The sequence below is a fragment of the Sapajus apella genome, unplaced genomic scaffold (assembly GCF_009761245.1).
Source record: "Sapajus apella isolate SASKATOON/1434 unplaced genomic scaffold, GSC_monkey_1.0 scaffold161, whole genome shotgun sequence".
In the NCBI taxonomy this organism is placed as follows: domain Eukaryota; kingdom Metazoa; phylum Chordata; class Mammalia; order Primates; family Cebidae; genus Sapajus; species Sapajus apella.
This window is the reverse complement of record NW_022437101.1, coordinates 2,151,099-2,164,140: the sequence shown is the minus strand read 5'-3', so window position 1 is coordinate 2,164,140 and position 13,042 is coordinate 2,151,099. Positions and strand designations below refer to the sequence as shown.

The following is a 13,042-nucleotide window of genomic DNA, read 5'->3' as shown; positions in this document are numbered from 1 at the left end:
GCTGGACTTGGTGGCTCACGCCTATAATCCCAGCACTTTGGGAGGCTGAGATGGGTGGATCACGAGGTCAGGAGTTCAAGACTAGCCTGGCCAAGATGGTGAAACTCTGTCTCTACTAAATATACAAAAAACATTAGCCAGGCGGGGTGGTGTGTGCCTGTAATCTCAGCTACTCAGGAGGCTGAGGCAGGGAATTGCTTGAACCTGGGAGGCGGAGGTTGCAGTGAGCTGAAATCGTGCCACTTCACTCCAGCCTGGGTGACAGAGTGAGACTCAAAAAAAAAAAAGGGGGGGGGGGCAGAAGGATAGTGTAGTGAGCCTGCCACCCATCAATCATGGCCTGTCTTGTTTCATCAATTTCCCCCTTAGCCCCCGCTCACTGCTGGATTATTTTGAGGCAGATCCCAGATATACCATTTCATTTATTGCACATTTCAGTATGTATGTCTAGAGAAAAGGGCTCTTTAAAAAATGTGCCATGATACCATTATCACATCTAAACATAATAATGCTTAATATCAAATATGCAGTTGATATTTGTGTTTGCCTTTTGTCCTGTGGTTTCTTTTTTTTTTTTTTTTCTTTTTTTGAGACAGAGTTTAACTCTATGGCTCAGGCTGGAGTGCATGGTGCGATCTTGGCTCTCTGCAACCTCTGCCCTCCGGGTATAAGCGATTCTCCTGCCTTAGCCTCCCAAGTAGCTGGGATTACATGCGTGTGCCCCCACGCCCAGCTAATTTTTGTGTTTTTACTGGAGACGAGGTTTCACCTTGTTGGTTGGGCTGGTCTTGAACTCCTCATCTTAAGTGATCCGCCCGCCTTGGCCTCCCAAAGTGCTGGGATTACAGGCGTGACCGTGCCCAGCCTGTGCTTTCTTTTTACTGCTTGTTTGAAGCAGGATCCAGCTAAATCCACAGGCTGTAAAAGGCTAATGTGGCTCTTATGTCTCTTGTACTCTGCAGGTTCCTCTGTTTCTTTTAATGATGTGGAAAAATCAGGTGTTTGGTCCTGTAGGGTTTTCCTGAGTCTGGATTTCGCTGATGGCTTCCTCATGATGTCATTTCATCCATCCCATTGTCCCATGTGATTTCTGTCCTTTGACAATTAGATCTGGAGGCTCAATCCCATAGAGATTTGATTTTTTTTCAAAATCAGTTTCCTGGTGGTGATAGCACTTGAGCAGTTTGCAGCTGTGGATAGTGATTTCCTAGATCCATTAACTCACTGGGGGTTGCAGAAATGGTGATATGCCAATTCTGTTTTCCCTTCTTTATTACCTGAAGTCCTGCTGTCGGGAGAAACCTCCTTTTTAACTGTTTATCCTGAGGTGGAGGTTGTGTAGGAAAGACAGGATCTCTGCTTGTTTTTTTTCTTTTATTCACTGATTTTCAAAATTATGAGGTGATTCTCCAGCACACTCCAAAAGTGACTAGTGAAGGTTTATCTTCCTTTTCTTGGATTCATATGAATGCATGAGTGTAAACATATTTGATGAGTTTTCAATCTGCTTTAGATATACTGTCCTTACGGTTGCTCAAAACCTGTCCTTATTCCCAGCACTAGCAGGGTTTGAACACTCCCTTGATAGCAGTATAACAAGATGCTCCAAGCTCAGCTTGTACATTTCTGCCCATTCCAGAACTGCCCAGGTCTCTGACTGTTTCCTGCTATTGGTTTGATCATCACTTCTGGGCCCTTTCAGAAATCAGAGCCAGGAAGGGGTTTACGATGCTTCTAACATGCTGCAAATGACAGACTCGGGGTTTGTCCTTGACCCCATCAATCTTATGGCACCATTGCCTTTTAGAGATTCCAAAAATAGAGGTTCTCAAAGGTGCCAGTACAATGGCTTGTTTGATTTCCCACAGCCCACATGCAACAGTCTTGGAATAACAATTCTAACACTATTACTACTGACTGGTAATAGAAAAGACTATATGTATGTTTTTCTGCAGTTCTGTTTGTCTTGAGGGAATATTCCATTAGTCAATTAGAATAGTTCCTCTCTGTGTACTTATGCCACTAAGTGGACATACTTATTCATTTGATTCATTTCACTTTCAGTTTTTAAGACTTAATTTTGTTTTATATTAGTGTAAAATATTTACAAGGTTTGAAAGTCAAATCCTCAAAGCAAGATATGTTCTTAAAAATCTGGCTTCTAGCCCTGCCTGTATATCCTATTTTGTCCCCTCCCCAGATGATAATTTTTCTTATAGTTTTTCTGTTTTATGATTTGCTCTTCTAATGCATGTATTTATCTGTGTCTCCTCTTTCTTAGATAATGGGTAGTTCACCATACACACTTTTCCAGAATTTGCTTTTTTGCTTAACAATATTTTTTGAAGAATCCCTTGTAGTGTCAGATGGAGATTTTCCTCATTCCTTTCAGTGACTCTGGAGTGCTCCTGTGTGGATCACCCATATCCATGTGCCAGTCTCCTGCTAATGGACAGTGGGGAAGTTTCTAGAATTTCACCATTACCAGTGGCACCGCAGTGAACACCTGTGTGCATAGGTCCTTTTCTGGTTTTGCCAGGTGCATGTTGTACTTCTAAACCAGGCTGGGCTCCTGCCACCTTTCTGGCTGTGGCTGTGTCTCGTTGGCAGTGGTGCAGTGACTGCAGGGTAGAGACATAAGGAACTTGACATTTGGAAGTGGGGAGAGAGGGGCTGGGGCCCAGAGCCGCACCCTGGAGGAGGTCTGTCCAGCTGGGTCCCAGCCCTGCCCTGCTCTTTTCCCTGCTCCCAGATCCGGGGTCACCACGTGGCCCAGCTGGACCCCCTGGGCATTCTGGATGCAGACCTGGACTCCTTTGTGCCCTCAGACTTGATCACAACCATTGATAAACTGGGTAAGACTGAGGACCCTTCCTCGGGATGGCCATGGCAGTGCTGTGTGGGTGACCCCAGAAGGGGCTCACGGGGCCTGGGGACAGCCTGATTCTCAGGAATCCACAGGGCCCAGAGAGCAGCCCACCGGGCCCCCTTTCCACTTGCCCGTGTACTGCCTGTTGTCCCTGAGAAGGATGCCTGCCATCTTCTCTAGCTGGTGCCCCATGTGATCAAGGCTGAGAGGCCTGTCTACCCTGCCACCCTGGGGTGACTCCCACCTCCGCTCCCCAGGCTGGACCCAGAGGGAGAGTACTGGGGAGACTGGGAGGTCTGGGAAAACTGGGGGGCTCCACCTGGGCCTGACCTCCTTCCCTCCACTCTACTGCCCGGGGCTCGGCCACGCTTCCTTCTCCAGCCTTCTATGACCTGCAGGAGACTGACCTCGACAAGGAGTTCCAGCTGCCCATGACCACCTTCATTGGGGGATCTGAAAACACCCTCTCTCTGCGGGAGATCATTCGGCGCCTGGAGGTGAGCACAGGCGGGTGAGTGGGGCGCAGCTGAAGCAGCTCTCAGGAGCTTGCCTGAGGGTGGGAAGGCACTGTCTTTTTTGTTCCAGACAGCAGGGATGTCAGCTATCCCTCTTCCTGCTCCTCATGGGGTCCCAATGTGTCTCCTCAGAACACCTACTGCCAGCACATCGGCCTGGAGTTCATGTTCATCAATGATGTGGAGCAGTGTCAGTGGATCCGGCAGAAGTTTGAGACCCCTGGTGTGATGCAGTTCTCCAGCGAGGAGAAGCGGACGCTGCTGGCCCGGCTGGTGCGCTCCATGAGGTTGGTACCACCCGGAGGGCTGAGTGGCTGGAGGTCCTGTTCCAGGGCTCTATGAGACGTCCCAGGCCCTGGCTAAGAGAGCAGGACGGTGCCACAGGAAGGCGGGACTGGATCGGCCTCACCCCTGGCTGCAGGGACGAAAGTTGGGACCAGGTATGCAGGCAGTTTGGCCAAGAGCTGGCTCAAGGCAAAGCAGGTCAGGTGGGCAGGAATGAGGCTCTAGGAGAACATGATGGCAGGGACACTGAGCCAGGCCAGAAGTGGTGGGAAGTGGCTGTGGGAATATTTGGGCAGAAAGTTGTCCCTGGTGTGGAGTGAGTGTGGCAGCACCACCTGTCAGCCCACTGGACTTTTCTGAAGCTGGGTCCTCCAGGGCTGCAGAGGTTTGGGGAGTACCTGACTCAGCTGCTGGATGCAAAGTGGATTCTTGAGCAGTGAGGTGTGGGCTGGGTTTGGATTCGGCTGGATGGAGATCTTTGGGACTTGGTGAGAGAGCCTTTGAGTGTGGCAGGAGGGTAGTGGGCTAGGAACAGGTGGGCGGTGGCCTGTTGGAGAAGTTTGGCTTGAGGAAGAGAGGGTGGCAGCCAGGAAGGGTGTAGGCAGAGGCCTTTGGTTCAGCTGGGATTTCCAGCCTCCCCTAACCCTGTTTTCCTTGCTGGGTGGGACAGGTGTGGTATCCATGCAGCCCTGGACCATGTAGACGGAAGGAGACTTTATAGCTTCCTCTGTCCTGGGCATTCAGCTTTGAGCACTCATGAAAACCCCCCGTGAGCCCCAGTCCCATCCCTCTCCATCCCTTTCCCTTTCCTCTCCCCCTCCTCTTCCCAAGCAGGTTTGAAGACTTCCTGGCCCGGAAGTGGTCCTCAGAGAAGCGGTTTGGCCTGGAGGGCTGTGAAGTGATGATTCCTGCCCTCAAGACCATCATCGACAAATCTAGCGAGATGGGGATCGAGAATGTCATCTTGGGGATGCCACACAGGTGGGCCCTCTTTCCCCCTGACACCTTGGCCATTCTCCCCCAGCCCAGGGGACGGAGGTGGGAAGGATGAGATGGAAATCAGAGCAGGGGTGTTGGTGGGACCTGGGGGTAGAGGTGGGTGGCCTAGAAAGTTCTGAGTCCCTGGGCCTGGCCTGCTCATCATAGAAATTGCCAGGCACTCAGCCAGAATCACCCGGGGTGGGGGACTAACCAGGGTATCAGGCGCACTCTCTCCCTGGCCATGTCACCACTGTCACTAGCAAGGGTGAGATTTCAGAAAGGGATGTGTCGTGCTTCTTGAGGTTCCTGTGGACAAGAAGAGGTGGAGGGGTTTCTTTTAGGGAAGGGAGGGCAGGGCCTGGGTAAGTGGTCCCAGGTTGTGTCTCCCGGAGGGAGGTCTGTGGAGGTAAGCCGAGGGTCTCTGACCTGGCTGCAAGCTGACTGCCTGTTTCCCTTGACCTTGATGAAGACCTGGGAGGCTTGCTTAGCATTGCGGCATGACCTCTGAGCTGGAGCCTGTGGAGAAGCAGGAGGGGGACTGCAGCCTGGGGACGGACACCTCTGAGGCCAGGGGTCCTGATGAGTGTACATGTGAGGGTGTGTGGAGCAGCCTGAGGGAAGGGCCCTGGGCCTTTCCTGTGACCAGAGAGCTGCTTGTGGTTGGGTGAGCCCAGGGCTACATCAGCATGAGGGCATCCAAATGCATGGTGCGAGGGTTCCCATCCGTAGCTGGCCTGCCAAGAGCTTGGGGTTTGTCTGTCATAGGGGGCCTGGGAATGCCCATGTCTGGTCAGAGGGTCAGGCAGAACTGGTCCAGAAGCCTGAGGCAGCAAGGACACATGGGGCTTCAGGCCTAGGGCTGTTAGGCAGCAGGGGAGGATGGTGCCTGGTGACCGGGTGGCCTGAGGAGGGCTCTGGGCGTGAAGCAGCTGTGCTAGGCCAGGCCAGGCCTCCACAGTGGGGGAGGGGACCCTGAGGCCTGCAGGCTTTGCCAGGTGAGAGTCCGGCTCCTCTGGCTCCAGGGGCAGGCTGAACGTGCTGGCCAACGTGATCCGCAAGGACCTGGAACAGATCTTCTGCCAGTTTGACCCCAAGCTGGAGGCAGCGGATGAGGTGGGTGTCATGCCTAGGTCCCAGCAGCCCTGGAGAGCTGGATATTTGGGAGGTGGACTGGGGAGGGTCTGGGCCAGGAGCTTCCAGGCTACGATAAACCTTGAGATGGATGCACGTGTAGAAACCTGCAGGAGAGAGGCCGGGTATTGGCCTGACGGCCCTAAGGCTTTCCCTCAGATAATCTGGGTCTCCCTCCCTGTTTTGAACTAGGGAAACTGAGGCCCAGGGGTGCAAAGGCTTGCTGAAAGTTGCTCAGCTCTGCTCCTATGGCTGTGCCTCCGTGCCCAAAGTTCTGTCCACCAGCCAGGAATGGCTCCCTTGCTCATTTGTTTTTACCCAGCAGAGCCTTGGGAAGTGAGGATGGTTTTCTGTGCCCATCAGCCTGCTGAGGAAATGTCGTTCCTGCTCCTGCCCCATCCCTGGGAGGCCTTCAGCCTAGACTGCCTGGCCTCTTTCAAAGTCCTGCCCATCTTCCCTTTTCATGGCTCTCTAGGTCCTCTGGGATGTGAGCCTGTCACTCCTTCCTCTGTGTCCCTTTGCCCTCAGGACTGTCTTTCCTGCTGTCTCCAGCCTGCTCTCTCTCTGGTGTGTGTTTGTGTGTGTGCGTGTGTGTGCTCGTGCGCATGCGTGTGCATGCAAATGGCTGTTCCAAGGTCATTGCCCTGTTGGCCCAGAGCAGTGATTAGGACCCACACCTGCTGGCTCCTAGCGCATGTCTTTCTGACATTCTGTTCCTTTCGTTCTAAGACCTTCATCTCTCTAAGCCTCAGTTTGCTCCTCTGTAAAACAGAGATAAAAGCGCATGCCCCAGAACGGTTGTGGTGAGTCAAAGATGATCTGTGTGTATACTGGAAAACTTGGCCAAAGGATGTTTAAAATGAAATTACTATTTTTTTCAACTGAAAAAGAAATTGATCATTGTAAAAACAACAAACAAAAAAAGGTTATAAAATGGGAATATGTTCCTCTGCAAGACTCCATTCTTGTGGCCAGTTTTGTTTGTGTGGTTCTGTTGTGTTTAGGTGTGTACTTCTAGAAACATTTCATGCAGATACAAACACACCTCTTTGTCCAGTGCAGCCTTATTTGTAAGAGGCCATGGGCATAGCTGTGACACCAGGTGGCACCTTGCTGTTTTCACTTAACAAGTTGTCATTGTTTCCTGCCTGCCCTTGTGGGCTGCCCCAAGCTTCTTACAGCTGGAGCATCCGTCGTGCTGGACGCTGGGTTGTTCTAATGAGGATCCTTGCACATGTGTGAATGAGTTTATCTGTTAGATGGTGTCTGAGCAGGGCAGTGGCTGAAGCTAGGGGGCTGGGACTGAATGAGCCTCCCAGGAGCTGGTGATGTCAGCGAGCCCATCCACGGTGGATAGTGGTGCTGGAGCCCCCGCCCCACTTCCTCCCACACGCTCTTGAATCCTTTCATCTTTTCCAATGTGATAGATGCACAAAAGGATTTTGTTATAATGCATTTCTTTGTTACGGATTCAGTTGCTTATCTTTTCACATGCTTTTGAGCCATTTGTGTTTTTCTGTAAATTCCCACTTGTGGCTTTTGCTCATTTTTTGATGGAGTTTTTGGGCCTTATCTTCCTGATTTGTAAAAGCGTTTTGTACATTGAGGGGATTCACCCTTTGCCTGCATTTGTTTATGAATATTTTTCTCAGCTTGATTAGCTTTCCCTATTGCTGGGCATGGGTTTGCTCCCCCATGACACATTGGTTAGAATTTAGCTGCCTTTGGTGTTTTCTGGGCTTAGGATATTGAGTAGAATGCCATAAGTCTTCCCTACTTCGGGATCATAAGATGCTGTGTGTCCCTCGTTGCTGCCGTTGGCGTGAGGAGTCGGAGGATTCAGCTGCAGTGTTTGCTGGTGGCCTGGTCGGGGGGTCTCTGTGCTGATGCTTAGGTGCTGCCCTCTCTCCCTGCCTTCTCCGCTGCTGGGTGGCTTTCCCCGCTCTCATGCTCTCCTACTCTGTGGTCAGTGTGCAGAGAGCCTCAGAGCTGAGGCCAGGGTCCCTGCCTTCCTCCCTCAGGCCAGTGAGCAGGGGTGGTGTGATGAGGAGAGTGGGGGTCAGGGACAGCTTGGCCCTCCGAGGCAGTGGGATCCGGGGAGTGTGCCAGCCTGACTGTGGGCTGCAATGCCTGCCTGTGTGTCTACCTGTCTAGTGGGGGAGGGGAGGGTCCATCATGTTCTCACCTCCACCTTCAGGGCTCCGGGGATGTCAAGTACCACCTGGGCATGTACCATGAGAGGATCAACCGTGTCACCAACAGGACCATCACTCTGTCGCTGGTCGCCAACCCCTCCCACCTGGAGGCAGTGGACCCTGTGGTGCAGGGGAAGACAAAGGCAGAGCAGTTCTACCGTGGAGATGCCCAGGGCAAGAAGGTGAGCTCACCTGCGGGAGCTCTGAAGACCTGGGCCCTGTGGGGTGGGATTGGAGGGCTGGGCCCTGGGTCTCCATAGCACAAGTGCAGAGCTGGGCTATGTGAGCTGGGGCATGCAGCCCCTCCTGGCTCACACCTGCCCTGCAGGTCATGTCCATCCTGGTTCATGGGGATGCAGCCTTTGCTGGCCAGGGCGTGGTGTATGAGACTTTCCACCTGAGCGACCTGCCCTCCTACACGACCAACGGCACCGTGCACATTGTCGTCAATAACCAGGTGAGCGTGTAGGCTCCATGCCAGGTCTCACAGCGTCAGCATCCCTGGAAATCCATGTAGCAGCTTGGAGGGAAGTGAGGTGGTCCTGGCTCTGACCCCACTGCCATGCTGCTTACCAGTTGTGACCACAGGCAGGACCCTGATCTCCCCAGCCTTGGCGCCCTGGTCTGTGAAATTAGGGGACACAAAAGGGAGGGATAGGCAGGGCTGGAAGGACCACAGGAGCACTGGTGTAGGAAGTGCCTCATAGAGGCTGGCTGCGTGCTGCCCCGCATGGGTGATCTCAGACACAGGGACCTTGGTGCCCTTTCTCTAAGGCAGCTGAGCTTCTAACAGCTCATCTGAGTCTAGAAAGCCCTGTGTTCACTGTCTTATTTGCATTAAATTATGTCATCGTCCTTGAACATCCTGTGAGGTGGGAATTTGACTGAGCCCTTTTTATAGATAAGGAAGCTGAGGCTGCGGGAATGTAAGCGCCTTGCCCCAGGTGGCAGTTAGCAGCTGTTGGGACTGGGATTTTCCAGGCCTGTGTTCCTCACTACCAGTGTGCCAAAGTGACTGGCAGAAAAGAACAGGGTGCACCCGGCTGGTGTTTCTGCTGTTCCGTGGGAGCTGCTGCCATGTCTAATTGTGGGGCTGCTGGCCGTCACCCTGTTTTGTCCCACATTTCTCCTGAGCACCTCAGTGGACCTTGAGGCAGCCCCCTGCGCAGTCTCCAAGGCTGGCACCTTCTGTCTTATTCTAAGCAGATTGAGAGGTGCAGCAGGTTCCCCCTACCCCTACAGATTGGCTTCACCACGGACCCCCGGATGGCCCGCTCCTCACCATACCCCACCGATGTGGCCCGGGTGGTCAATGCGCCCATCTTCCATGTGAACGCCGATGACCCAGAGGCTGTGATGTATGTGTGCAATGTGGCCGCCGAGTGGAGAAACACCTTCAACAAAGATGTTGTTGTGGACCTGGTGGGTCTGGGGACTGAGGCCAAGGCATGAGTGGGTGGCCCATCCCGCTGTGCTGAGCCAGCCAGGTCTTCAGCGCCTTCAGCACTCAGGGCTAGGAGTGCTTCTTGGTTGAGAGATTTAGTGCCACCAGGAGCAATCTGTACAAAGGCCCGGAATGGGACATTCATTAGATGATAGGTGATAGTGGGGCTCACAGGGGCCCCAGAGGGTGTGCCCTGCCCGACATTCCCCAATTTTGCAGCAGCTACATTAACCACACAGTGTAGGGGAGGCCTGAGCCCCTCTGGCTGCTCCTGCAGGTCTGTTACCGCCGGCGTGGCCACAACGAGATGGATGAGCCCATGTTCACCCAGCCACTCATGTACAAGCAGATCCACAGACAGGTGCCTGTGCTGAAGAAGTATGCAGACAAGCTTATTGCTGAGGGCACGGTCACCCTGCAGGAGTTTGAGGTAGGCAGGTGGGCTGCATGGGTGCCCAGGACAAACTTTGGGTGGGGACCCTGGGGAGGGATTGTAGATGTTACCAGCCCAGGGCTGGACACTAAGGATTTAAAGAAGTCGCCACTATGGTCCTTGTCCCCAAGAGGGCCCTGTTACCAAAGGGGACCAAGAACTAAGGATGCAATTATAGCCAGGTGGGACACAGTGGGTACTGCATTGTGGGGGAAGACCAGCCCTAAGCAAGGCTTCCTATAGGAGGCAGCCCTGAGCTGGGGTTGTCCAGATAATTATCTATGGAGTGTTGGTCCTTCCACCTTCAGGGAGCTCTGAGAGCAAGGACTACAAGTTTCTGGAGTCTTCCCCAAACCCCTTGCTGAGTGCACTGCAGGCCTGCCCAGCCTCATGATATCTGTGCAGGATTCTCTGAACTCTGAGACTTTGGCTTCTAGCCATAGGTCCCTAGAGGCGAGAGACAGAGAGTTCTAGAACTTGGTGACGGGGACCAGGACTTACAAGTCCAGGTGGATTGGGCCTCTGCCTGCTCAGGGCTTTGCTACTCTGTTCACATCTTTGTCCTGATTCCAGGAAGAAATTGCCAAATATGACCGGATCTGTGAGGAAGCTTATGGCAGGTCCAAAGATAAAAAGATCCTGCATATAAAGCACTGGCTGGACTCCCCCTGGCCTGGTGAGTGAGCAGCGTGTGGCTCAGAGGGACTCCCCTGGGCCTTGAGGTTTTACACTGGGATTAGGACTAGAATGGCCCTGGGTGAGAGCTGTCATTGCGTACCCTGGAGACTGTGGGCCCTGTCCTTGAGACCCCAAAGCTGTGTGGGGCCAATTCCTGCAAGTTAAGGATACCAGTGTCCTCTGAGCATGAATGGCCGGGTACTCACTGAAAGGGAGGACAGAGCCAGGTGGGAGAGGAAGCCCTGGGCACTGGATGCTTGGGACCAGGGGACCTCCCTGGGGGCAAGGTTAGATGAGCTGTGACCCTGGGGCCTAGAGGCGGGTGTTGGGCCTGTGGGGGAGCTGCAGCTGTGGCTGTCCAGCTGTCCCAGATCCCAAGGGTGGGCTCAGGGTGAGTCTGAGTGCTGGTGGAGTTTAGGAAGCCATGGGCCCCTCAGTCCTGGGGAGGCAGGCTGGCCAGGGGGATCAGAGCCCACCACTGACCCAGTGTGGACGGAGCCTCTCTCCCTCTCAGGCTTCTTCAACGTAGATGGGGAGCCCAAGAGCATGACGTGCCCAGCCACAGGCATCTCTGAGGACGTGCTCACCCACATCGGCAGTGTGGCCAGCTCTGTGCCCCTGGAGGGCTTTAAGATACACACCGGTGAGGTTGCTGGGCAGGCTACAGCCCGGTCTGCTGGCCCTGCCCCGATGTTGTGCCTTGAAGGGAGGCTGATTGGGACGCAAGGGAGACAGTGTGTCTTGTCCCTGCTCAGTCTGCAGTGGGTTGACATAGCTCTACACGCCTGTTTGTGCCCCAGTGAGGTGCCCGAGATAGTAGCTCTCAGGATGGGCGTGGTCAGCTGGGCAGCTCCAGATGCCACACTTCTAGCTGGGTACCAGTGACTAGTCTTAGATTGGGCACTTTGGATTTTCCAGATGCCTTTGCTGGGAGTCCCTGGGTTAGGCAGGAGAGCGGGAAAGCAAGGGCTCCCTATGGAGGGGCTGGAATGCAGCCTGGAACGTGGGCAGGATTCTGCAGCTGAAAGGATTTGCTGGGGCCTAGACCAATGACCGAGGGCAGCCCTATCACTCCGGGGTGAGCTTGGGCTGTGGGTAGTCACCAATAGCACCCCTTGGCTGGGGCCACTGTGGCCTTTTCCTGGGAAGTCTGGAGGGTGCCCTTTGGCTGTATTGGGGCGCCTGTACACCCTCTGACCCACCTAGAGGAGTTCTGAGGGAGTTCCCTTACAGTATGCACCAGACCGAGTGTCCTGGGGCAGCGGCTGACAGCGTCGGGGGCACGTGCCCACTCTGTTCACGTGTCAGCCTCTGCATGTGGGGCCGACAGGAGCACAGCATAGGCCGGGGGACATGGGTTCACATCCGAGCACCTGGACAGCTGTTTGATCCTGAGGAAATGACTCCATGTCTGACAGTGTCTGGTGCATGGCCAACACTTGTGAAATGGTACCTGCTCCTCCTCTCCATAGGCTCAGAGTGGCCCATTGTCTTGGCCAGAGGAGGGGTGCCTGGCACTAGGCCTTCCCACAGCATCCTTGCCCTCTCGCCAAATCATCAGATGGCTGCCCTGCTTTGTGTGCAGAGTGTGCGCTGAGCACCTACGTACCCACCCCAGGGCTGGCTGTCCCGTGGCACTCAGGCCAGTGCTTCCCTCCCGCAGGCCTCTCTCGCATTCTGCGGGGCCGCGCAGACATGATCAAGAACCGGACAGTGGACTGGGCATTGGCAGAGTACATGGCCTTTGGCTCCCTGCTGAAGGAGGGCATCCATGTGCGGCTCAGCGGGCAGGATGTGGAGAGGGGCACATTCAGGTGAGTGCAGTTGGGCTCAGCATCTGCACAGGAGACCTGGAGCAGAAGCTGGGCCTGGCTTGGGGATCCTGAGGAGGGCCTTTGTCCAGGGAAGGGGGTGGGGGAAATCTTCACAGCATCTCTAGCCTCTGCCCTCTGACTGCATCATGAGATGGCCACCTCCCTGACCCCCAAGGGCAAGTGTGCAGAGCTCACTTCTGGGCCCAAGCTGTCCCCTGAGGTCAAGCTTGTGGCCATCTGTGGTCCTTAGTATTGTGTGTGTATGTGTGTGTGTGTGTGTGTGGGGGGATGAGTGTGGGGGAGTTGGGTGTGGTGTTTATGTGTGGTGTGTGTGGTGTGTGGTGAATGGGGGGAGTGTGTGGGGTCTGTGTATGGTGCATGTGATGTGTTTGGCACGTATGTGGCATGTGTGGTGTGTGTGGTGTGTTTGGTGTCTATGTGGTGTGGGGTGTGTATATGTGTATGGTGTGTTTGTGTGTGGTGTGTGTGTGTGATGTGTGTGTAGGTGTGTTTGGAGTGTGCATTTGGAGTGTGTGTGGTGTGTGTGGTGTGTGTATGGTATGTGTGGTGTATGTGGTGTTTGGTGTGTATGTGGTGTGGGGTGTGTTTGTGTGTGGTATGTGTGCGTAGGTGTGTTTGTGCGTGGTGTGTTTGGAGTGTGCATGTGGGGTGTGTGTGTGATTGTGGTGTGTGGTGT

General features: G+C 54.1%; 1 protein-coding gene across 5 annotated transcripts in view; it reads left to right on the top strand.

Moving 5' to 3' along the window:
• OGDHL (oxoglutarate dehydrogenase like) overlaps positions 1 to 13,042 on the top strand; it is a 28,289-nt gene that overhangs the window by 7,454 nt on the left and 7,793 nt on the right. For all 5 annotated transcript variants that reach the window (XR_004265073.1, XM_032266897.1, XM_032266895.1 and 2 more), the window contains exons 4-15: positions 2,753 to 2,855; positions 3,251 to 3,366; positions 3,517 to 3,671; positions 4,504 to 4,650; positions 5,673 to 5,763; positions 7,979 to 8,158; positions 8,305 to 8,433; positions 9,219 to 9,398; positions 9,698 to 9,850; positions 10,427 to 10,529; positions 11,046 to 11,174; positions 12,195 to 12,345. Coding sequence is in view for 4 of the 5 variants with exons in the window: in XM_032266897.1 (XP_032122788.1) it covers positions 2,753 to 2,855; positions 3,251 to 3,366; positions 3,517 to 3,671; positions 4,504 to 4,650; positions 5,673 to 5,763; positions 7,979 to 8,158; positions 8,305 to 8,433; positions 9,219 to 9,398; positions 9,698 to 9,850; positions 10,427 to 10,529; positions 11,046 to 11,174; positions 12,195 to 12,345 (1,637 nt within the window). In the remaining variant the exon portion in view is untranslated. The remainder of the gene's footprint in view (positions 1 to 2,752; positions 2,856 to 3,250; positions 3,367 to 3,516; positions 3,672 to 4,503; positions 4,651 to 5,672; positions 5,764 to 7,978; positions 8,159 to 8,304; positions 8,434 to 9,218; positions 9,399 to 9,697; positions 9,851 to 10,426; positions 10,530 to 11,045; positions 11,175 to 12,194; positions 12,346 to 13,042) is intronic.